Raw genomic sequence first — 25315 nt, forward strand, 5'->3', positions numbered from 1 at the left:
GGGGGTTTGCTAATATTTTTTTTTCATGTTTGTATATATAATATAAAGATAACATTGGCAACAATTTTTTTTTTTTTTTAATATTTCAATTTACTAGAGAAACTTGCCAAAAATCGCTGTAATACCTCAACATTTTCAGTTTTGTATTTGTGTATCCTTTAGGAAGTATTTTGTAATCTATCATCGTGTATCTAAAACACGTATGACATGGATGAAGTTTGTGCAAATGTGGAATAAATAATCCTTAGTTCTATACTGAGTAATTGTATCCCTTTGTAATTTAAAGCTTTCTCCTGGAGTATTTGAAAATGTCCCAAGCCCTGTTGATGAAGAAGTGAAAGTGGCTGTTATCAGAGACACTCTTCGTCTAGTGGACCCTCAGAAAAAAAAGAGAAAAGATACCCAGTAAGTGTGTTCACTGTCTGTTTTTTGCATCAGTGCCTTGCAAAGTGTAAAGTATTTTTTTCCTGTTATGTTGGTTTATCCAGGACAATGAGTTCCCAACTGTCTGTGTAACTCCTTTTGCATCTACAAGTGTTAACTGTTTCAGAAAAGCTTTTAGGATATTTATTGGTGGCATGGCACAAAAAGAGTACCTGGATTTGTAAATCTGCCAGAGGAAGGTCAGGGAAAAAAAACCCATTTTATTGTACGTTCTGTTTAGTAGCAGCAAGTCCCCGAAGTGTGGTATTCTCACAGCTCGGCACTGAGAGTTTCACATGCTGCTTTCCTACAGGGTTGGTGGAAGTGTGGAGGGAGCCATGCAAGTGCTCTAGCTCAAGGAATTGAAGGAGTCCACAAACTGACAGTAAATTAGGCTTTTTCAGTTCCCCTGGAACATCCTACCTTTGATTCAGAACTGGTACAAACAATTTAGTAGCCCAGATTTATTTATTTGTACTTTTACTTGAGGACTTTTTTATTTTTAATTCAGAACAGTCATGAGATGTAATTTGTGTGTTAATCTGCTTGAAAGACACAAATTACTCTGCATGAATTGCCCCATTGGAGCTGAAAAGTATGAATACTGTATTTAGAAATTGCTTCCTTGATCTGTGATAATAAACATAGTTAAATCTATGAAATCTAGAAATGAGAGGAACTGCCTGAAGCAGCTTGCACAGAAATGCTTGTTGCAGGCAGGCTGAGAGAAATAGTATCTTCTTTTTTGATGAAAGACCTTGTTTTAAGCAGTTCCTTGGAGACATGAAAGGGAGATTTTTTTTATTTATTTATTTATTTTCCCTGTCCCTAGAAAGTCTTGCTCATAGGCTTGCCTCCGTACTAGAATACCTATCTTGTTTCTTCTCTTGGCACTTAGTGGCAATCTTAAATACGTTATTCATGTTCTATAATGATCTCAAGTACAGATCTGCTGTCCGTTTGTAGACAGTCCCATGAACAAGACATGACTGATAATATTTACAAGTTCCGTATTATTCAATATTATTATAAGATCAGACTTTTTTCAGAGGCAGTGGCACACATAAAGGTTGCTGTGGCCAGTATACAGAACATTTTTCAAAGCAATCTATACTGCGTGTTGCCTGTACTTAACCTTCACCCTTAAGATTACTTCAGTGCATGGAGCTGAAAAAAGATAATTTTTTAACCTGTAATTATGTAACTAGTCATGTCTTTTTTTTTTTTCTGTGTGCTGAAGTTATGTCAGGCATTCATTAACTACATATTAGATATGGAAAAAAGGCAAATGGTGATTACACATAAATTCTTGGAGAATGCCAGTGTGTGGAATGCTCATTCAACTGAGGATTCTTCTCTGGTACATTTTGAGTACTAAATAATTTATAACAGGATTAGTTGGTGGTGAGATAAACTATTGGCTCTTTACAGCAGGAATTCTTGCTGTGATGCAGCTTTTTTTCCAGGATAATCTGGTTAACAGAGCATCTTTCTGATGAGTATCTACATTTCTTCACCATAAGTCAATCCTGTTTCTTGCTGCAAAGAGCACTATTCTGATAACTTTTTGTGTGGATATACGGGAACTCTTGTGTGACAAGTGCCTGCCTGTTCAGCTGAGATTAACCCCTTCTACTTCCAAGTACTTTTTATTGAACTGGGGATGTTGCATGGAACTTCTTGAGGGAGACATGATATTACTGTCAGCTTCAAGTAAAGGACCTCATTGTGATCACCTATGGAGATTTACACCAAAGCAAAAGCATTTGAGGGAGGAACTGAGCACCAGTTGCTTTTGCCACCCCTTTCCCTAGCAAAGGTTTTGCAATGCTTTCGCCTTGTGTCCTGGCTCTCGCTCATTTCAGTGCGTTTCAACCAGTTCTAACATGTGCTCCTGTGTTCCTTCTCCAAACACTCCTACCAGTAACCACAGAGAAATGGCATCGTTCCTGTTTGCAGGACAAAGATTATCACTAAATAATTGACTGGAGATAGAAAACTGACAGTTTACCTATCCATTGTTACACTTTTGCTAGTCTAATTGTGCTTGGCGGCAGGGCAAGCAAAATTTGGCCTATTAATGTAAAAAAACCCGAAACAACTGGAAGAGTTCCTATTCTGACAGCTAACCAGCAGCAAACATTGTAGACTCTAGTTTTGATGTTAATGAAGTAATGGACACAAAGTTTTGATGATATATATAACGCTGAGTTTGAACACACAGGGGGAATGCTGAGAAGTCTGAGCAGCATCTCGGGTAAATATTCTGCTATGGAGATGGATTTGATTTCCCTCTATCTCCCAGATTAAAATAAATGAAGCATATAAACAAAAGTGAGTTTTAGAAGTCATCCTGAAGTACTTCATTATCAGGAAAGATAAATAGTTCAGAGATTTTTTTTTTTTAGTTCATTTTTTTCTCATCTTTATGGAGTTTTGATTTTTTTTCTCCTTCATGTGACATAATACTGAAATAAAAGTTGAATAAGATCAGTTTATTGTGCCATACATATCTCTTAATTTTTCCAAGACAATTCCAGTCCTTACATGCACCGATCACTAGTAATTATCTTGCCACTGCCAATAAGTAGTCATTGAAACTCTGCAGTGACACAAGTCCAAGTGAACGTACTTAAATATACTTAATGGCTGTTGTTCCACAGTATAATGATCTTTTCTTGGTTTTCAGAATTTGTCCTGGCCGTTTACATACTGAGGTGTGTAGTTAATAATTTGTGCACGTAACATGTTTAAACAGAAACTTCAAATTCATGCAAAGGTTTATTTTTTTTAATAGAGGAAATACCTTCTTTTGTAGAGATGAGGGAAGCCTGTGTTATTCTGTGGTGCAAAAAACATAGGGAATTAAAACAGAATAAAAAGTGACACAGCCACATATGAGGCTTTTGGGAAGGATGAGCAGGGTGGGTACTGCACAGCACCGGCTTTGCCCCGCTGGACAAATCCTGTATACCTCGGATGTACACAGAAGACCTATTCTGGATGTCAGGATCCTGATAGCGGTAGGTATCCCTATAAAGGTTAATGTCCTGCTTTGCTGCATTAATTTAATTGTTGCTTCCAAATCCTCTGCCTTAGTGCAATTGTAGCCAAAGTCAGATGACAGCAGTTTCCAAATACCTATTAATAGAGAGATTTAGAGCCCTGTACTGCTTTGCAGGCTGGAGATGTATGTCAATGGGTCAGAGCCTCCCAAGAGGAGAATCTGAAAGTGACTCTGCTGGTTACTTTGTTAGACTGTTTTCAAGCCATTCTGTAACCCAGAGGGTGAGTGGTGTCTGGCTTTGCCTGATCAAGTACAGTCTCGGTAGCCCTTTCTGAAATTAAAGGCGGCAGCTAATCAAGTAAATGTTGTGTGTTTTGGTTTACTTTTTTTTTTTTTAAATCAGCTAAAGTGCACTGTTATAAAAAGAGGGTTTCTGATTTATGTAGAACCTTTTTTGCCCTGGCTTTGGTTCCTAGACTAGTCCTATTTTCTGTAGGCATCCTTAATTTGGAACTCATTTTGCATATCATTGAGAAATTAAAACATTTAATGAAATAAAATGTAAGTTACTAACTCTTCTGTTTGTGTGGCAGTACTATTTCATGGATTTTAAGGCTTCAGTAGATCATTGCAATTATCCAGGCATGATGACATGCTGGAACAAACACAATTATTTGTGGCTGAATTGTTTTCCTGGAAAGATGGGATTTTAAACTCCTCTGTCAATCTGTTAAATATTATCAAAGTTTACTTTCTTCTAGCGTTACTACAGAGTGAATTCAGGGGGGTAGTGATGGCCAGTAATCTTAATCTCTGTTCTGAACATCTGTTACTGCTAATTCTGGAATTATTGTGGTGGTTTTTCCATCTAACATTCTTTCAGCCACGGTAGCTCTTTTGACTTGAATTTGTGATCTAGTGAAGACCTTCACTACCAGTTTAACCAGCTGGTCACTGTGTCATCAGGAGGTAGCGTTCCTCCTTGAGTGAGAAATATAATGTTAAAAAAGAAAAAGAGGGGGAATGGATGTAGTTTCTTTTTAAGATATTCAAAGCATTGTGTATAATAGGGGTGGTGCGTGTCCCTTCATAGGATGACAGTGTGCATTTTTATCCAAGCCTGTAATTGCCAAATTTTCTAACCATGTTGCCTACACCTGACTTGAAGAGCGATGTACTTGTCACGTAGTAGTAATATAGGATAAGGGGCTGAACTGTGCTTAATAACGTTTCTACAAAGAAACTTGTATAAAGCTTGTATAGTGTTAAATTTGCTCTGGATTTACTTCTTGCGGCAGAGGGTACTGTTCACAGCCTGCTGAAGGTGGGACAAGACTTCAGCTAAAGGAAATTTGTACTATTAAGTGAATGGTCTAATAACACCGAACAGCATTTAAAGTAAATCAACGTTACTTGTGTAAACAGCAGTGTTTAATTAAGATAATCACTGATGCAAATCATTGTTGATGTTATGCCTCCAACAGAAGATGTGTTTTACAAGGCTTCACAAACTTTTTTTTTTGCCTAGTTTTGAATCCTTATAGTAGGAAAAGGTTTTAGTTTCAGTGTTTGTTTAGTTATTAGCAATTTATTCTTCTTAAAATTGCATTAGATTTGAGGAGCAAAAGAGTCTCAGTCTTGTGTGCAAATACTATATTATTCACTGGATCTATAATCTATAACTAGATGTTAGATTTAAACTATTTGACTGGTGGTGTAATTGCAAGCTGTGAGTATCGTTTGGAGTGGGTCTGTTCTAAATGTCATGGGAAGATCATTTATATCATCTCATCAATGCTAATGGCCTGCTTTCCTGTCCTGTCAAAAATATGTGTTCTAGTTTACTAATGCTAATTAATCCAGCAATAATAAGCAACTTCTTTATATTTTTGTTGCTGTTTTTTATTCTTTATCCCAGTATGTCCTCTTGCATTTACATGCCTAGTTTCTTACATACTTCAAGACAGAAAATCAGCATTTTGTTCTTTTGACAAAGAAAGCATAGTAGTGTGACATGCTTGTCATTAGAAATATGAGTTGCTCATGGAATAAAATCTGCTTTTGACTTGCTGAAGATGGTGAAGGTGCAGCCTCCTAAGTAATGTAATTACTTTTATTCAGCACTGAAATAGCCATTGACAGAAGAAAGAATTGAAATGCTTTGGAAATGAAATGTAATTTAATCTGTGGCTGTTACAAAACCAATCAATTCATTGTGCCCACAAAAATGAGTGCTTTTGTTTTATTACCTCTTATGGTATTGCTGTTGCATTCCTAGTTTTCCTTTTCTTGGGTGATACTCTCTGTACATGCCACTTCTTTGTGTTAGAAATTGAAAAATAGTGTTTGTCTATTTGAGTTCAGTCTTGAAACTTAGTTGTGATGTTCTGAGTATTTTTTTGTTCTTTCTGACAGATCTCTGGATTCTCTAGCAAATGTCTCATTGCTCTAGCAAATGTCAAATATGATTAACTAATTTTCTGAGCAGGAAGAACCCCAATGTGGTCTCTCTCAAATTTTTGCAAGATCAGCATGCAAACACTGGCTAATGTCACTCTCTTCAGAGAGCACCCTGTAAATATTAATGTATGTCAGTTTGACTTTTTATCTCTAAGTGTTATGTAGTTAGCAAGAAATTCTGCACAGAACAAGATAGGTAACTTTTTCTACTGTGCGAATTACACATCTTTCTCACTTTAAGATTTCTTTCTCTGATGCAGGGTAAAATTAATAGTTTCTAAGTGGAGAATATGTGATCTGTATTAAATGAAAATGTGAATTAATTTCTGGATATTCTACTTATGTATTTTCTGCCTTAAATGTAACTTATGTTGAAGTGGCAACTTCTTCAGGAGATGTCTCCTGCTGTGCTAGCAACCCATGTGTCTAACTGTGCCTACTAACCTGCAAGAGGAATGTGGGTCTTTACTTAAACAGGCTTTTCAGTAATGCTTCTCTTTTGTACGTTTCAAAGACATTTTCCAAATTGTAATGCTATTTTGAATTTCTTGATATTGAGGAGCAATTTTGTACTTCCTTAAAGAAGGAAAACCAAGTCAGGGAATCAGCTGTGGAGCTGTATTCCATTTATTTTCCAGGTATTTCTTATTCATTTTGGTAACCTCCCCTGATGGTTGTCATGTTTAATGGACATATGAAAATATACTGTGCAAAGATGTCGAGAGTATGATTATCCTAGATTTTGATGATGATAAAGTCATACTTGCCATTGATTACTGTGTTTATCTCACTGTATTTATGCTAAGCTTATGATTGTGTGATGGAGTGGTTTAAGAGGGTCAGAAACTCAGTGTGCAAACATATGGAAATACTGAATGGGAGAATACTGGCATTGCAGCTATCCCTGATCAGGAAATAATGACTGTTCCTTGGTCTTGTTCTATCTTAGTTTCTGCTTCTGTGAGTAAGTGTGTTATGTTCCACAAGAATTAATAACTCAGGGTTGTCAGCGCCTTTTGTGTAATATATGGTGAGTTTAGCACTTATAAAAATAAGCACCTAATACACCTAGCTATGGTAGTATCACTATTCTGGTTTCCGTTTGCTAATTGACTTGATGAGCTGACTGCTAGAGCTTTAGGCTGATTCCTGTATCCCTTTGTGATCACTTGGAAGTCTGGTCAGGTTTTCAGCTATTCAAATGCTTCTCAGGCACCACCTCTTCATTCCAAGCCTTATTTCTGCCCGAGAGTGTATGAACTCATATGTGTGGCTTTCTTGAGATTGATCTTTCTACTGTGATTCACTTTGGAGGCTGACACAATTTTTTTCTCCATCAGTCAAAATGACCCAACATTCATATTGAGGATCATTCTGCCAAAGCCCTTTGAAAGTACATTGAATTAGACCCTTTCTCTTTCCTAGAGGGCTTTTTGGTTTATTCCTTCATCAGGCAATCTGCCAGCTTCAGTATCAATTCTTGTCTGTTACGTTAGCCCATGCGGCTTTTGATGAGTTAGACATGTGAGGGAGACTTTAAATGTGATGTTTGTCAATGTTACTTCAGTTTAGATTACTGAAACATTAACTTTGTTTTTCTGTAGTTGGAGAGTATTTATTTCTACTGCTATTTCTCACTCTGCTCAAGAAGAACTAGCCTCAACTACTCTGGGTTTTGTAAAGCAAATGTTACAGGTGCCTTGGTCTTTGCTCTCTGTTCTTGCTTTTCCAATTGTTTAGCTGCTTCATCCTTAAGAGCTTTTAACCTTTCTCCTGTCGATTATGGCAGATTGTGTTGGAAATTCTGCAGACTACAATGTGAGACGTCCCCCCACAAAGGGAAGGGAAGGAGCTCGTAATGTTTGATTCACAGAATAGTTCTCCATTGGTTTTAAGAGCCACTTAGAGGAAAGTGCCACAAGAGTGTTTACTACAACAGAAAATAGAATACTGAGTGCAGAACAGGGGCAAATAATTTGAATGTGCTGTGGCAGCAGTCCTCACATAGAAGAGAAAATAAAATCTGCTGATAGAAATAAGGTCAGATCTTTTAGTTTGTAAGTGGCTCTATTTCACACATAATCTGAAATGTTTTAATTGACTAAAAATGTGTAAATGCATGAGCAATAATAACTTTTCTTCAAAAATGGCTAAACCCGTATCCCTAGCATAGATACAGTAGGAATTCAGTAATTCACATAAATGTTTTTCTCTATCAAACCATTAGAGGAAAAGTTAAGTCTTGTGAAAATAACTCTGGCATAGGGCATAAAAGATGCAGTTTCCATTTCCAATTCAGCCAGTTTACTCAGTGACCTTTAGACAAACCATTTTCCTTTTGCTACCATTTTCATTGTGTGAAAAGAGGATGGTGCCTTGCTTCTCCCATGCATTGCCAGTCTTTCTGAATTAATAATGTTCAGGATATGACCTATTATTATGCTTTGTAGTATACGAGGCCAGTTTATGTATTGTTACGTAACAATATTACAGAAGAGCTTCGGTTTTCTTCTCTGGAAGACTCTAGGTCTGATGCTATACTTTTCAGTAAATACCCCTGGTGGTTACTAAGGTTTCCAAAGCATTCTTCACCTCTTGCCAGCCTGATTGTCATTAGTGATCTCTTCATCTTTTACTTTCTCCCATACAGACTGCATAGAGTGCATTTTCTATGCAGTATCATAACTTGGTGCATGGTGTGCTATTTGAATATTCAGGATATTAGGATTTTGAAAAGAGGTTTTCTCAATGTCATTCTTTCATGATGTTATTTTCATCTTTCTTCTCATTTTTACAGTCCTTTGTAATAAAATGGAGAATTTCTAGAATATCATTGGAATGCACACAAACCAGCACTAAACCCCATGCTTGACAACAGATTAATTTATGATTGTTCCCATTTTAACCTTCACCACTGAAGAAACTGCTGTTAGTCTAGGTTTGCAGGTTGGTCTGCCTTTGCTCATATATTGTAATCTAAGCACTAACGTCTTGAATGTAAAGACTGTATTTTAACTTCCACATAAAGAGTGAATTCGGTCTTAGTTTGAATGTCTTGAAATGACCCCATATTGAGGGACAGCTGGAAGTGCTTAGAATGTACTAAGCAAACAAGATGATGACAGGCCCAGTTCCTTTAAAAATTTTGAGGGACAAGAACTGATATGGGTTGCATAATTTTGAAAGGCTTCATTTTCAGCACTGTGAAATTAATTGGTCCAAAACCATAGCATGCTTTTGCAGTAATTGGTGTGCTGCAGTGCCCCTAGCTCCAGTGTGAAGTCTGGTTTTATGTTATCAAATGGCGAATGGAGACGGGTTTGTCCAATTAGACTTGAATCAGAGTGGTATGAGATGCAGCTAATCTAATTACATTTTTATTGACATCGCTTTTCTTTCTTTTTGCTCTCTAAAATTTCTAGTGAGCAGCAGAGGAAGGACTGGAAATCAGCTGAGGAATGTGACCTGTCAAGAGTGTTTCCATAAAATCTGAACTTTCCAAACATTCTAATATATCATAATGAGCTATAGCAATTACATCTTACTCACACAGTATTACATTTTAAGTTGATCATTAAGAAGCCTTTGCGCTTTTTTTTTCCTTATGATGATTCTTAAATGAAAAGAAAACACTGAGAAAAGGAAGCTTTTATCAGAATATGTCACTTTCCTCTAGTCTTTGTACTGCAGCCACAGAAGTTGCTGTGATCTTCAAGGTGTGCCCTAAAAGAAGGGAGGTCAGGCATAAAGTTAGGTGGCTGCTTTGTCTCCTTCCAAATGGCATAAAAATGAACGTGGAGCAGTGGGTCTAAATATGTTTTCGAATTTAGTTATTTGATTAGAGATTATAAGTGAGTCTGGTAATAGAGTCTGGCTTAAGGCACGCTCTGTTTTGCATCCCTCGTAACCTGCAGTTAATGGCTGGGGCAAGAGGAGTCCCTTGGACTTCACTGAGCCAGAACAAAAAGCCCAACAGCAAGGCGGCTGCTCAAGCCTTGTTCCGTAACTGACAGCATATGTGTTGGAGCTCCTTTGGTGTGAGCTCCTGCTTTGACTGAATTCTGATGAAGTAAGCTTCTCTTGTATTGTTTTGTTCTGTTGTGGTGGGATTTTCTTTGTTTGGTTGGGGTTTTTTTTTTTAAACATAAACTCGGCAATACTTCAAAGCATCCCTGGGAGCTTTGTTGCGCACAGATGTTTGCTGTATCCAGCCATTGCTGCTGGCAAACTTCTGCTCAAAGCAGTGAAAATTAAGATTAAGCATGGTCAGAAATTTGCTCAGGTTACATTGGATAAGATATAAAACAAACAGGAATTTTGATCTAACTCATCAAGTGCTTAAGTGTACACTTAAGTGTTTTGTAGAGTTAGCTCTCTGTACCTTTGAGAGAGTGAAATTACTGTACTTGTTGAGGTTGCTCACCTTTTTCTTTTACCTCAGAGATAAACTGGCTTGCAGAAATAACGTGGTAGAGAAGTCAGTGTTTTTAAGTGTTTTTTCCACTGTTCAGGGCTTCTCATGTGTAGCCTTCAGAGCTGACATCTCTTCAGCCTGAGGTTAGTGTTTTTCTGTTGAACAAGAGCTTAATTTCCAACTAATTTTCGGTACTTGGCTCAGGTTGTTTTGGGCTTCTCTGCCTCAGTGATCTAGGCATCCATCCAGCTCTGAAAGTGCAATACATTTTGTCAGAGAGTGTTAATCCATACTCACTCTTTAAGTTGAAAAACTGTCATGTAGTAAAAGCTAAACAAATATATTTGTGTATAGTGAATCCACTGATTAGAGTACCAGGGCAGAGGAGGACACGGTTTAGTGTGCTGTCTAACTGGAAAACAGGCTGTTCGGAAATGCTTTGCGTGAAGAAGTAACTTTCTGATTATAAAATTGATTTAATTGAAGTTAATTTGTTCTTCATGTAGGGAAAGAAAGTTTATTCTGTCTTCTCTTCTACAGTTGCAGTCTCCTTCCTTCCTGTGCTAGACTGCCTTAGTCGCAGCCTGTCTAGTGCAAAGAGGAGGAAAATGAGCAGTTGTTTCCTTTGTTAAGGAAACTACTTAATTTTTTTCAAGTATGTTTTTAAGAGAATACTACATCTTCTTTCTTTGGATTTGCTATAATTTCCTCTTTAGTTTTCAATACAGGAAAGCTGTTATGGTTTGAAGTTAAAACCGCTTTTTTTTTCTTCTTTGTGTTAAAAGTACGGTGCTGAGACAACATCTGTGTGCCTTCTCTGGCCAAGTGGGTTCACTGAATTTGCATGTTCATACAGGCAAGGTGATCAGTTGTTAGGCTTGAGTGCAGATTGTTTTTTTCCTGATGCTTCAATATGTTAATAATTTGAGCTGATTTTTTGCTATCAGCAAAATTTTCACCTCTGCTTACCCTGCAGCTTGCTAACATACTCTGGGGTTTGGGTGGTATCTTGACTTACTGCAGGAGCCCTGATCCAGCTGCACCCCTCGGTATAGAGCTTTTTCATGGCTTTTGTGTAAGGCACAGTTTCCATTACTAACCTGCAGTTAAACACTTCTTGAATAAAATTGGTTCTCAGAATATTAGCTTAATTGGCTTGTCTAAAATGAAGGATAAATGTTTATTTAATTTGACATTTTTTCCTTTTTACCTTTTGCAATGTATGTTTGTGCCGTACAGAAGCAACTCTGCTTTTAAATTATTTCTTCCGGTTGGTCTATAAGGTCAACTCCAGTAACTTCTAATTTTATGTATTCTTTCTGATAAATTGCTTCCCAACAGATAGTTTTCAAGAAATAAGCGCACAAGTGTTTACTGTAAATTATAGTGTAATATAGTGTGTATTTGGGTGTGTAAGTCTGTATATACAGCATGCCTACCCATAAGTGTATTTGTATATAGTATAAAAATGTCTTACTTCTTACCTGTCTCCTTGCCATCTTCACAATATATATGTTTGTGTAGCTAAAACTATGACCAACTGTGATAGTTTTGATTGCATGAAATCCATGGGGTGAGCCTTGAATACTTTTACTTGGTTTCCAGTTATATCTTTTAAGTTCTTCATGCAACTGCTGAGTTGCAATATGTACTTTATGTTCCCTCCAGAAGAGCACGGCCCATGAACAAACGGATTTAAAAAAACAAGATTTCATGCAACCTAGAAGATGTTATAACAAATCGATCAGCCAAGGGCATGCTAAGGTACATCACCTTACCAATAAAAGAAACAAGTAATTTCTGTGGAGTAGGGCTCCTGGGCCACGTAACAGTCAGTGTTTTATTAAGGTAACAGTAAAATGGAATAAATGAATGCATACACATGGATTATAACCCTGAACACCAGTGGAAAGTTCTTACGTGCAAATACCTCCTAAGAATTATTTATTTGCAATGTATGTGGATGTTGAGGTTAAGAATGGGAGGACTCATAGCAAATAGTTGTCAGTCTTGGTGCAGTAATGAATTATAGAGCGGATTTAATGATCTAATTACTGCATGTCATTATAAGAAATAACACAGTTCATTTATGTATTTTTCACTTGGTGCAAACTGTTAATTCTCTGTACAGTAACACGGAAGCCCAAGTTTGGTACTGTTAGTTTGAACAAAAACCACTCCATTTTTTTTTGACAGACTGAAGTAACTGATAGTACTTCTCATTGACTGCAAAGTGTGTCTCGGCTGGCAGGTTTCGCTAATTTGGATGCATGGTTTGGAGAGAGCGCTTGAAAAGGTCAGCTCAATTCTAACATAAATTGGAATTTTAATGGAAGTAAATTTTTTCTGTATGATTTTTAGGTATTTCTAAATATTAAAAATGCGACAGTATTTTTTGAATGAGGTTGTTACATTCTTTTCAGTTTGAAGAGTTTATTTTGAAAAAGCCCCCTTGCTTTTACAAGGTTTTGAGTAAACCTGTTAAGATGCTTGGAGGGAGATAGAAAGGATCCTGTTTTTTATTGCAAATTTAATTTTGCTGGTTTTCACATGCAGTCATTAGGTTTTTTTTTTTCAACTGAAGTTGCTGATACCTTAATTGCTTTAGAATAAAATAAAGAACTGCTAGGTTTTTCTTCACCCAAATAACCTCTGAAGTGGAATATCAAATGTGTTGTAGGGTCTTTTTCCTTCCCAAGAAAATACCAAAACCAGAGGGATTACAGACTCTGTACAAGTATGTTCTGTAAAAGGCAAGGTGCATGGTAATCCTTGGAGAATAACCAGATGGAGAAGCAAAATCAACCTCAGGGATCACAGAAGTAGAAGGCAGGGAGACCTGAATAAGATAGAGATTCCCTGAGCTAAAACCTGAGAGAATAGGAAAATGTGAGACTTCCCTGTTGAGTAGACATTTATGTGTGGATGCTCAGCTTGAAATTGTTCCTTATGTTGCGTGGCTAGAAAGTGCTGGAGTTCAAATGCAGGGTCCTAATTTGCGAAAGCAAACTTCACTGCGCTCTGTTGGGACGTGCTTAAGTACGTTCACTGTTCCATGCTTTGTATGTTGGTTGGTATGGTGCTACATTACACGTGTGTTCACTGTTCTACATCTGGAGCCTTGCTTTAAGTGAGCATCGTGTCTGTGCTGCCTTTTCCCCAGTCGCCAGGGCATCATCTGTGCCAGGATGGTCCCAGTCGGTGGCTGTGCAACCAGTATGTCAGAGACCAGAGCCATGAAATGGGTCCAGCTTGTACTGCTAATATGTTCAAAGTGTTAAACTTCTTTACTGGAGAGAAAATTTTATAATTTATACTAAAAATGAAATTGATATGTAAACAATAAGATTTTTGAGGGTATTTTTACTATAACAAGGGGGTTTTAGGCCTGGGGAGATGATAGCAATTCATATCAGGCATTCTTACACCTGATACAGTATTGGAGTTTAAATACTACTGCACTCCTTGAACATGTTTCCAGTGTTACTGGTTAACGTGTAGCTGCTGGTTGTTCCAGGGAGACTTTATTTGGGCAGGTGTGGGTGCTATCTTATCCCTGTTCAGAAAGTTTTACGTTAAACACTCAGACCCGCAGGGTGGTCCTCCCTCTGTTCTGTGGCGCTTTGAACTTCTTTAGACTTTTCCAGTGACAGTATTGATGACCTGCTCTGTAATACTGTCTGGCAGCTGCTTTCCTGTCTGGAAAAGCACCATGTTAAAATAACATGGATACACATAGCAGCTGGAAATAAAAATTTTCTTGTTTGTTTGCTTTTTTTCCTTCTGCAGGAATTCTGTGATTTGTTGAGACAAAGTTGAAAATGATCTTTTTCTGGCAAGATGTTTGCTTTTCAAGACTTCCCCCCCACCCCGTTATAACTATAGGGTAAATACAAGCATTTATTTTGCTAGCATTTGGTCTTGAATAGACATGAGTAAGAAGTGAAGGAAGGAGGTTATTTCTCTGATTTTTTTGCAGGAGCTTTATTCTCATTAGCTTCAGGCCATCAGAAAGTTACGTGTTCTCAGCCACTGCACATAATGAGTATGAATATTAGATCATAACTGTATATGAGAACTGTTTGCTTATTCCCCTGTTTATGCTCACATAATAATGGCAAAACAGGTTTTTAAGGGACAGCAAGATTAAGTGCTTGGGTTTTTGGCTTGACTTAAGTGCAGGCACTGAGCAGAAAAATAACATTTTCCCTCTTACAGATATCCTTCAGGTGTCAGTTCTGCAGGATCCTGGTTTTATTACATCAATCACAAGCAGCTTAAGGCTTCCAAAAACATAGTCACAGACAGATGTTGAGCCTGTCTGGGGATTAGAAATATCCTCTTCCATTAAGTATAAATTAACTTAATCACCAGGTATGAAAGATAAGCAGCATAAACATCATTCCCCGAAGCTTTCATTAAAATTCTATTTAAAACTAGGCTCGTACTTTCTATGACTTGATCCCCCTTCAAAGAGATTATATCTGCTGTAAATTTTTACAGTGACAGAGTGACAGAAATTAATGTATTGGGGGCAGTGATGTTCTCTATAATTTAACTTCTGCTGCTAGTCATCTTTTAGCAAGAGAGATGATTGGCTTATTTTTAAGTAATAATTGGTCTCCAGTCTCTGAAAAAATGAGAAAGCAATAAAACTGCCTAGCACCCAGTTGCCAGAAAATGAAAGCATAAAGCCATATTACTTAACAGCAGTGTAATCATCAGTGGTGTTATTTTGTGTATGTAGAATTCACCTGCTTTAATAGGAGGATTACTGCTGATAAAATGCAATTGCACTTCTGCTTTCTACTCTATTGGATGACAGGGTAAAGCTCCTTTTCTATCCTAACATAATCATGACTGCTTTCTAAGAATGATTTTCCACATGGGGAGAAATACCATGGGGTTTAGTTTTTTTTCTACTCTACTGTAAGACACTTGGTGGTCTAATTTAATGTTGGTTTCAATATATTACCAGGCTTTACAACAGGTTTGCCTTTGCAGTATCCTGTATTACTATTTTTAAGGCAGTTTTCTAATGGAACAAAGGAAGCTCTAGAGAAATAATGAGGCACGTAAGTACCTTTAAAAGCAAATAGTGAACACAAATAAATCTACTAGGAATAATAAAAGCTACCTCCACAAAAAATAAAGAATTTGGGACTATATTTAATGATCTTTGTTCTATAATAATTTTTTGCTACAGTGGAACAAACTCTTTCAATGCAGGTTTTGCATTGCTTATCCATTATTTCATTTTACTAATGCCGTATTTTCTGCAGCATTCAAATAGATAATATAGGTAATAGCATAAGCAGTCATGCTTCTGTTATGTTAAAAATAATAAATCTTTAGCTAATGCAGACTAATTTTACCATTATTCTTAAAAAGAGAAAGTTGGAAATAAAGAATCTCAATTAATAATTAGGAAATAGCTTTTTTCCTGGCACATTGCACCTGAGACCCCTCAAATGCATTTCTTCACTTTAATGGTTTAAACTATGTATTAGGGGGTGCTGTAGAAATAAAAACAGAGCTCAAGTGCAACCATTACATACAGCTGGATGTTCAGCTCAGGTGTGCAGGATCTGCGCTGTATCTCTAAAGGACGTCTCCTCTCCCTGGTGTACTGCTGTACTGATTCCAGTCATCACTGAATAAGGTGGAGTTTAACAAAACTAGATTTAATCACAGTATCACTGGTGAACACTTAGAGCATTGGATATCAGGTTTGAAACTGTTTATTGGATTGAGCTTTACTTTAAAATACAAGGGAATTAACACAGCCTTTCTGACTTTTGATTTATGTAATAGGCTTGTTGAAAACCTAAACACTTCATTTCATACATGTGTCTCCTTAAAACACCCTAAAATTAAGCACTTTCTGATCCGGAAGATACTAAGATCACAAATGCCTATATTGTCTAGAAGGATACATTTTTCAGAGGATAGTGGAACAAATCCTCGCTTATTAATGAGGGCGGGTAAGATCCGTTCCAGACTTCTGGGCTTCTCGGGTTTCTGTGAACCGGTGGTTTCTCTGTCTGGGTTCATCTTCTGAAATCCTTCCACAGCCCTGTTGTCAAGGGAGGGATGTAAATATCTTGTTCCCCATGCTCTGGTACTTTATGGATGGCCACAACTGTGTTAGCTGTTGCCCATATTGTGATTTTTTTCAATGGAATCTGAAAGCTTATTTACATTACAGGATATTTGAAGCTATTTCTGTAGCGTTCTCCACATAAGAGTGGACAACAGCTTCTTGAATGCTTTCATCTAGGAGTGAACAGACACGGCCGCATTTGTATAGGCTAAAAGTGGGAAGCTGGGCACGGTTTGCCTCTGCACCGTCTCCTGTTTCAGAAATTCCTCTGATCGATGCACGATTCAGACAGGAAAGACTCTGTACAACTCCTTTGAAAGGGAAGTATTAATCCTTGAATAATACTTGTCGATAACTGCAGTAAGCGTAGCGTTGCTTGCGTGGCTATTGGACATGTTTCCCGATACAAACTGCATTTCTTCCTAGACAAAATGTGTAGGACAGGACGTTAGCTTGTCTTGGGTTTCAAGTTTGAAGTGAAGGCTTAGTCTTTCCTGCATATGATATGAAAATGTCAGTAATATTCTCACTCATCGCTTTGTGCCCTTGACGTGGAGCAAGTCGGGACCACCACTAGGTTTCTACGTCTTGGAAAGACTCATTAACAATGTGTTCAGGTGGCAAACTTTCGCAATCTTCCATTTTCTTTCAAAAGCTACTCAATCTTTAATGAGATGTGCTTATTTTTATAATAAGTCCACCTAATCTCAAGAGGCAGCGAGCCATCCTTCTCAGGGGACGGATGTCTGTGGAGCTTGAGTATGGCACATGGTGAGCAAATAACACTCATGGGACAGAAAATGGGAAGTCTGCAGCGAGCAGATGCTGTGTGTGAGAGGTGCTGTGGTTGTTGATGATTGACTGCAGGGACTTCGATTTAACTTTTTCAAGAATCTGCTAAATTATTTTGGTTTCGTTAAGCAAATGGCAAAGCTATGGAGTATATTTTTTAATTTAACCTTGGGTTCACCTAAAATGTGTTGGCCAACTCTCAGAAAAAAAACTTGGTACGCTCCTTTTCTTCCCCCCTTCCAGAATGAATGCAATGTTGGGCCTTGAAGGTGCAGGCAAAGTTAGACATGGTCATGTTCTCAATAAGGTTAAAATCTAAGTGAGGTGATTTAACAGCTTTATTTCTCTGAGATAAGGATTCTTTTTTCTGAGAGAGATATGGAAATTCTGATTGTTTTCAGCACTTTCTGCTTCCAGGAGACAGGACAGCTGCTGCATTTTCAAATTGTTTTTTGTATGATGTGAAGTTAGTTGTCTGCCAACAACGTGGTGATTATCAATCCTTATTCTTAATGTGATTGATTCAGCTCTTTGAAATATGGACTCTTTATTGTGGTTGCTTTGACTGCCTCAAAGCATTCTTGGAAGTGTTGAATAAACTATACGTAAGAGCAATAATGTTTCTAGCAGAATTTCAAAAATCTCTTACTCTGTGGGGTTCAATATTCTTTTGTTTTTGTGCAACTTTATTATTATTTTGAAAGGAGGAAATGCTACTGCTATTGATGTTTTTTACTTTGCCAGGGGGTGAAGAGGAGATGAATATTCAGTTTCTTCAAATGAAACTCACAAGTGGCTGGTATAAAACAAAAGATGCTGATTATTCACACAACATGCAGTTCAACTATGAAACTTCTTGCTATCGTGTACTGCAAGTACTGGAAGTCTCTGTTAATAAAATTAACTGGATTACTTCATAAAAGAAAAGTAATGAATGGTTGATAATGCAGAGACACTGCTCTGGCTTTGGCTTAGTTTCCTAAACAATTTATTTCTGAGAATGAGCACAGAAACATACTTCATACCTACACAAGCCAGTAACAAACACCAATTTCTTGGGAGGTCCATATACTGTGGTGATAAATGGGTGGATAGATAGATTAGTCATGCAAAATACTCTCTGCTTTTAACTATGTTAACATAGTCCTTGCTTTGAGAATAGAGGCTCAGCTGAGGGAATAATTATAGCTTCAGAATTCAGAACCTAATATTTTCTTTTATTAGGTAAGCAGTTGTCAGCTGATACCAAAATTGCTTAATATATACTTCTAGCAATGCCCTAAATGTTAAATGTATCAAGTGAGCATTCTTAGAAATATTAATACTGCAGTTCTTACCCTATTTTACACTGAACTTGACAGCTAAATTTTATATACAAGTATACAAAATGCTGCAAATTTTGAAGCCTTTAATTAGTAGTTGCAAATTTGTTTGTCCCTTAGCAACTTGTATTTGCATAAAGATTAAGGCCGGTCAGAATGAAAGGGATAAAACATAGATGGAGGAAACATTAATAAATTAGTAATCATGTATAAAAGATAAGTAGTCTTAGATGTCATTTCCATAAGCTTTATTAAAATTGAAATTCTTTTTTTAAAGATGCAGTTAATATTTTCTGCACAGTTGATAATTTCTAAAGAGAGATCTGTCATGAGCTGCGGAATTAGAGAAATTAATGTATTGAGGTCAGACATTAGTATGTAAATTAAGCTTTGCTTTTATTCTGTATGGCAACAGAAGCATTACCTTATATTTGACCTTTCATTCATTTAGCCTGACTCAGCTGTGTCAGTCAACACAATTAATTCGAAGGAGCAGCTTTAAAGTGTGGGGCTCAGCTTGCTTCTCCTCCCCTCGCCTGTTGGAAATCCTGTGAGAAAGGAGCTAATGGAGGGAGCCTGCGCAAATTCGCTTTCTGGACATTTGTTTAGCATTTTGGAGTTTCTCGTCCCTTCCCCACAACTCCCCTGTGGCACTTGTCCATAGACATTTTTTCAAGGTTTTCAGGGAGACTAGGGCCAAGGGTGAGAACCCTGGGTGTTGTACCCAGCCTCCCAAGGTGAAGCCCTGAAAGAGACAGCGTATGTAAGAATTTCTTGGAAGGCACATTCTGGAGTAAGAAAGAACTGGATGATAAGTATGTGTAGGAGTTTTCAGCAACACTTTGAATCTGGCAGGTAACACTACAAAAATGTGTACTTCTGTATTTTCCAATTGACCGATGAGTTAATGGTAGGAATGGAGGTGAAAATCACTCTTACGTTTTCATTATTGCTGGGCTTTGGGCTGTGTGTAGCTGTACTGCCAGTGCTTATACCGATCTTTGATTGCACGACCCTTGGGGAGTTATGCATCCGCCTCACCCTTAGGGTGTGGTGATGGCAGATGGCAGCAAAACACAAAAGAAAATGTAATGGTGCATTGCAAGTGAGTAGCATTTATCTAGTGCTAGGGCAAAAAACTGGTTGTGCACTCTTTCCTTGTAAAGATGTGCAGATCACAGTAAAACTCTGTTTTTATAGATAGAGAGCCTGGCTGTAATACCCAGCTAGGCAGTTGTTCTTAATTGCTCGTGGTGAGCCCACACTGGGATTGGGTGCATACAAGTGTGTTGAATAGATCTACAGAAAATAAACTCGTGTTGAAGTAGTGTCTGTGGAGAATTACACTCTGAATAGAGTCAGCGTAAATACCTGCAGTTAAGGTGAGTGTGCAGAGTAGGCAAGTCTATGTATCAGTTCAGTTTTACAGATCTGCACAAGTTCTTGTGCAGGTTTGGTTTGGAGAGTCTGAGGTTTTAATAAAAGTGCAAAATATAACTTTCACTTTAATCCAAATTATATGATCAAATTAATTAAGCTGTAAGCATTAGGAAAGGAAACCTTGAGGGAGGGGGGGAAGATAAAGAACGAAAACAAATCATTACACTTCATAAAAGCAGTAACCTGTAAAAGCAAATATTCTCTTTTTTTACTTAATGGAAGTACAAGATTTGTCAATAAAGATTAGAATTAAGTTTACTTGTTCTGATTTAAATATTTTGTAGACTTTCCCAATGTGTAAGTGGAAAGGAATGAGAGATGCAGTAGGATACAAAAAAGCTGGGTTTATTTTTAAAATACTTTTCTAATAAGAAATACGGTTTTAAGACCTAGTTCAGTTAGTTTGAAATGAGATGCTGGTTTTGAGGTTTTTATCCATGACCTCAAAGGCAGCTGTAGGCTTTTCTCCCTAGAAAGGAGGGGAAGAAGGAAGTTCTAAGTGGTAGTGTAGAGCCTCTGCTTTATTACATTCAGATTTTTTTTTTTAACCATAATACAGGGTGGTGTCTATAAACACAATTTTCTATGACCCTAATACAACCCAAACATAGTTTAATAATTTGACATATGTCCATTCCCCCTTAAGCAGGCAGAGTGTCTTCTGTGACTCCCAGCAGTAACGTGTCCAGAGTATTTCTTTACAATTATGGGTTGGGTGTTCTCTTCATGACCATTTCACATTTCTTTTGAGGGTAGGGGTTGAAAAGCAGAAGGCTGGAAAAAACCTCTTTTAAACTACTGTACTTCCTCAGAAGTTCCAGGGACTTTTACTTCTGCAGGAAAGAGGATTTGTGAAGGAAGCCCAGGTCTGCAGCTGAAGGGTACGCTGAGAGATGCTGCTCCACAGGTCAGACCTGTCTCAGGAGTGTGGAGCAGATGGACAACACTCCAGCGTCCCTTCTGTGGCTGGGCAGCACAGGCACCAAAAGCACTGGCGCTGTAATGAATTTCTCTGAAGCCGATCCCTTTTAACAGTCTCTTCAATGTTTTCTGTGAAAAATGAAATCTAATGAAATCTCCTCAGCTCTGCTTGCATCTTTTAAAGTAAAGCTTTATACTTTTTTTAACTGAGAATGTTACTGATGAATGAGTAATGTGCAGTTGAAAAAACTCTTGAATTTAGAATGATAAAGGGTTCAGGGCTTCCAGGCGTCATTAACACAAGAGTTGTGTTTCAAACAACACAACCTTCTCTCCTACTGAGTACAAGTTTTCACATTTGGTCAAGGTCTAGTTCAACTGGCTGAAAATTTGAATTTCTAAATTCACGAGCAGACCTTTTAAGAACAAAAATAGAAGCCTGTGTGCTTATTGTTCTTTGGCTGTACTCACTCTTTTGGCAACCTGAGGGTACTTGGTGGCAGTGAAACCACCATCCAAACTAATAATTTATTACTTTAAGCTTTACTTAACTAATGGCAAAAATAACATTATTTTTCTACTTTGCTATTTACAGCAGAGGAACATTATCAAAGCACTACCTAAGATTTGTATTTATTTTTTAAAGACTTTTTAGAATATTTTATCTGAAAAATGATCACATTTATTTATAGATATTCAACATCAGTGAAGTTAAGTGTGGGTACAAAAGAAGTACTGTTATTTTCAAATTTTGTAACAATAGTCTTAAAAAAGCAGATGCTTTGTGAATCGCAGCGTGACAGTCCCATCCAAGCAGCCAGGGCTTGGCAGTTTGGAGGACTTAAACACCAAAGACACTGAACACAAATGCTTTGTACAAAGAACTGTTGCAACAGCTGTGAACGTTCAAAGTTCATCTCTGTAAACTTGGAGCTGGCATGTGGTGGTTACAGTTTGGGCAGGGGCTGCAGTGGGTGGTGAGCTGCTGCCGTTTGCAGGTAACATTGGGAGGTATGAATGAGTTCAGAGCCCAGATTCAAGCAGGGTTGAAAACTTGGCCCCAAAAATGTCTTTCAGAAATTAGATTTTGCAATTTGGTTCATAGTACTGAAAACTTTTTTGCTGTTCTTGCCTTCCCCCCGCCCCCCCCCCCCCCCCCCCCCCCCCCCGTAAGGGCTCTTTGTCTTCCTGTTGCCATACATTTATTTTCAACATAGCTCTTGCTAGGAGGTAAAGGTATAACTTCAAAGTATTCCACACTAAAAGGGGACACAGTGTGGCAATGGATTAATGTCTTTTAGGGAAATTTCGTAGAAAAGAGAGCCTACAAATCCCATGGGGATACTTTTTACGGATGATTGGCTGCAGGATGGCTGCAAGAGGGGTAAGGAAATCTGCCTTTTGCTAAGTCAGAAGGTACAGATTTACTGTGGATTTGACCTAACTTTTACAGTGCTGTGGGTGGATAATAACTATGTTGATTTTTGTCCTCTGCTGGAACAGAACTTTCAGAAGGATACTAAATCTGCTCAGGAACACGAAAGATCAACGTAGTAAAAACACTAATTTTTTTAGTACCTAGTGTGAATTATACTTACTCTTCATGATGGGTACTTAGGAAAATCACTGGAAAGAAAATGAAAACCTGCATGTGCTTAGTGTGTGCCAAATAATTACCGTCAGCTATTGGACTTTCTGAACTTATGAGAACAGCAATCCTTAATTTTATCTAGATCTGTCAAATGCAGAGAAAAAGTAAACATGTCATGCTGAATAAACATGTAACATTTATTTCAGAACACCATTATCTTGATCGGCTTTATTTAGGGAATTTGGCAACAATGAAGATGAAATAATGTATTTTGACAGTATGCACAGAGGATTTGAAGAAAAAATAATGGGATTGCTCAGAAGTTTGCCTTGTGAATAGTGCCAGTATGCATTTGTGTGAACCTTGTTGCTTCTGTATGTATTGTTAGAGTTCCTTCTTTGCTGATGTTCCTTACTGTATTTCTTGTACCTTACTTGTCAGGGAAGGTGAAGGCTTCTAATCATTATTGGAAAATAAGTTTAGTCTTAGATTATTACAGTCTCTCAGCATTTCCCATTAAGTATTCCATGAAATTCCATGCAAGTTATCTTTTTTCTACATACCTAATTTTGTTTGATGCTAATGGTAACTGCATGTTGGTACTATCTGATGGTTCCTTTGGTATGCGGAGGAAGTTAGCCTGTTATCTTTTGTGAGGTTGTAAAGATTTATTGAAAAGACTAGGATATTTTACAGCATCACAAGGAATCTACATTGAGGAGCACTGTTTCTGTGTTATGGGAGGGGAAAGTTGAGATGTATGGCTTTTAATGTTTAGCTGTTTGGATTAAAAAGAAATATCTGCCATTCTAGAAAAAAAATAACTCAGTAGGGCCTGATTCTTTGAGAACCTGTTGTTACCTGAGCTGTTTTAAGTGATCCAAGGAGCATTACGGGTTAGGACAAGGAAAAGTAAGAAGGGAAGTGGGGGGGGAAAAATATTGTTCCAGATCAGGGATGCAGAAAGGAGTAACACAATCTGATGTCCATCCCGGCTTTCTGTGATGAAAGAGAAACTAAAATGTCTTTATCAATGAGTGCACTATATTTTTTTTTTAAGCATTGTAAGGGTATCAGGGAGGTGTACCTTGTTGTCAGTGTTTCACTTTTGGAATGTTTTAGGTGAAATAAATTCAAAGGAATAGGACTTTCAGAAAATGCTGAGGAGTCATGTGGAAAATGTCTTAAACTGTCATAATTTTGAAGTCCTAAGATCACCTATCCAAAAAATATTCATTTATATAATTCGGTAGCTGGATTGATAGCCAGCTCCCTGAATTTCTGAACACTGGTAATGTTTTCCATCTGTTTCTATAGCTTGGGCAGTGCTATAGAATCTGTGGCAATTTAATACCTGTGTAGAAAACTGCTGACCCTTCCTAGGAGACAATAGCCAAAGGTCCATGTAAAAGGAGCCACGCAGGGCCAGGGTGACTGTGTGGTGGTGTGCTGAGCAGGCACCTGCTCTTACCTTGTTGAAGGAGTAACCGAAGATTTGGACAAAGGAGAAGTTTAGTATAAAAGACAAAATCTCAAAACTTACAGAAAAATAGTATGATGGTGCCCAGCTCCCAGTCCTTTCAAGGGGAGTGATGAGTTAACAGTAGTTCTCACAATTAACCTGGTAATGATGGGGCATCTCTGTCAATCATATTTATAGGTGTGACTTTTAGCATCAGAGAATGGTCTGCTTGTTATCCTTTTAACTCCTATAACGTGATTTCTGCCCTAGGGAACCTTAGTATTTGTTCTTGATTTTTTTTTTTTTATTATTGTAAAGATCACATAAAATAATGTTTTATAATTTAAAACAACCACAAAACCTCAGAATATTGACTCTTGTAAGAATAAAGTTAATGTGAGATACAATTGTTCTATGTGCCACAGGTGTCAGCCTTTGGAGCATGTCTCAGAAGCAAATGAAGAGCTGTTAGATGCTGGAGCAGCAGAGAGACCTGAATCCGATGCCCCCAGGAGTCCAGAGCCTGGCCTCCCCTCCCTTTGCCTCAAGCAAGTGTTCCCCAAGTACGCAAAGCAGTTTAACTATCTGCGGCTTGTGGACAGAGTGGCTGCGTTGTTTATCCGATTTCTTGGTGTAAAAGGGACGACAAAGTTGGGGCCGACAGGTTTCCGAACGTTTATAAGGTTAGTAAACTGAAGGTTTCTTTAGAAATTGCTTAAAGCATCATCAAAGTGTTAGAAGCTCCTGGTCCTTGGGCTAGCACTGCTGTCCCTGAGCTTATCTTAAGTTTTGTTGAATAAAAGCAGGTCCTAACAGTGGTACGCTTTTAGCTTGTAGGTTTAGTAGTGCCTTCCAAAAAAACTTTTCCCCATAAGTTCCATCAGACCATTTTTATAAAAAAAGGTGTATTTTTGTCATTCCAAGCTCCCAAAACACCTGACCTCTGTGAAACTGTGTCTGGTAGGATCCTAGGGTTCTTTATTCTGCAGCAGAACCGCGATGCTTTGGGAGATACTATTTGCAGTCAACATGTCATGCTCCTAGTAAATTGTAGGAATAGTACTGTGAGAAAGTGACAACTGAAATTGGGTCACTTCATCTGATTCTGTTGGCTGTGGGGACACAGCCATCTGCCCCAGGCCACAGGAAAGGATTTCCAAATGCCAGTTGCTGATGCACTGTGCACTAAGGATTTGCATTGTGAAATTGCAACTTGCAATGGCAAGGAACTCAATTTATTTTTTCACATACTTTTTATTTGTGAGGGGTTGTTTTTTTCATTGTTTTTTATGGATATATCTGTTCTAGTCATGGTACCAATATCTCATTTTCTGTCTTTCGTTGACAATGACAAAAGAAATAAGCAGCAGCAGATGTATT

General features: G+C 37.8%; 1 protein-coding gene across 2 annotated transcripts in view; it reads left to right on the forward strand.

The window, feature by feature from the left end:
• TTLL11 (tubulin tyrosine ligase like 11) overlaps nt 1–25315 on the forward strand; it is a 50337-nt gene that overhangs the window by 18290 nt on the left and 6732 nt on the right. Inside the window, exons 1-3 of one of the 2 annotated variants that reach the window (XM_055719688.1) lie at nt 11391–12068; nt 12501–12600; nt 24361–24618. In XM_055719688.1, coding sequence (XP_055575663.1) covers nt 12575–12600; nt 24361–24618 — 284 coding nt within the window. In that variant the 5' untranslated portion in view covers nt 11391–12068; nt 12501–12574. Of the gene's footprint in view, nt 1–286; nt 406–11390; nt 12069–12500; nt 12601–24360; nt 24619–25315 lie in introns of those variants that run through there. The other variant, XM_055719687.1, reaches the window with a different exon arrangement.

The sequence above is a fragment of the Falco cherrug genome, chromosome 9, assembly GCF_023634085.1.
Source record: "Falco cherrug isolate bFalChe1 chromosome 9, bFalChe1.pri, whole genome shotgun sequence".
In the NCBI taxonomy this organism is placed as follows: domain Eukaryota; kingdom Metazoa; phylum Chordata; class Aves; order Falconiformes; family Falconidae; genus Falco; species Falco cherrug.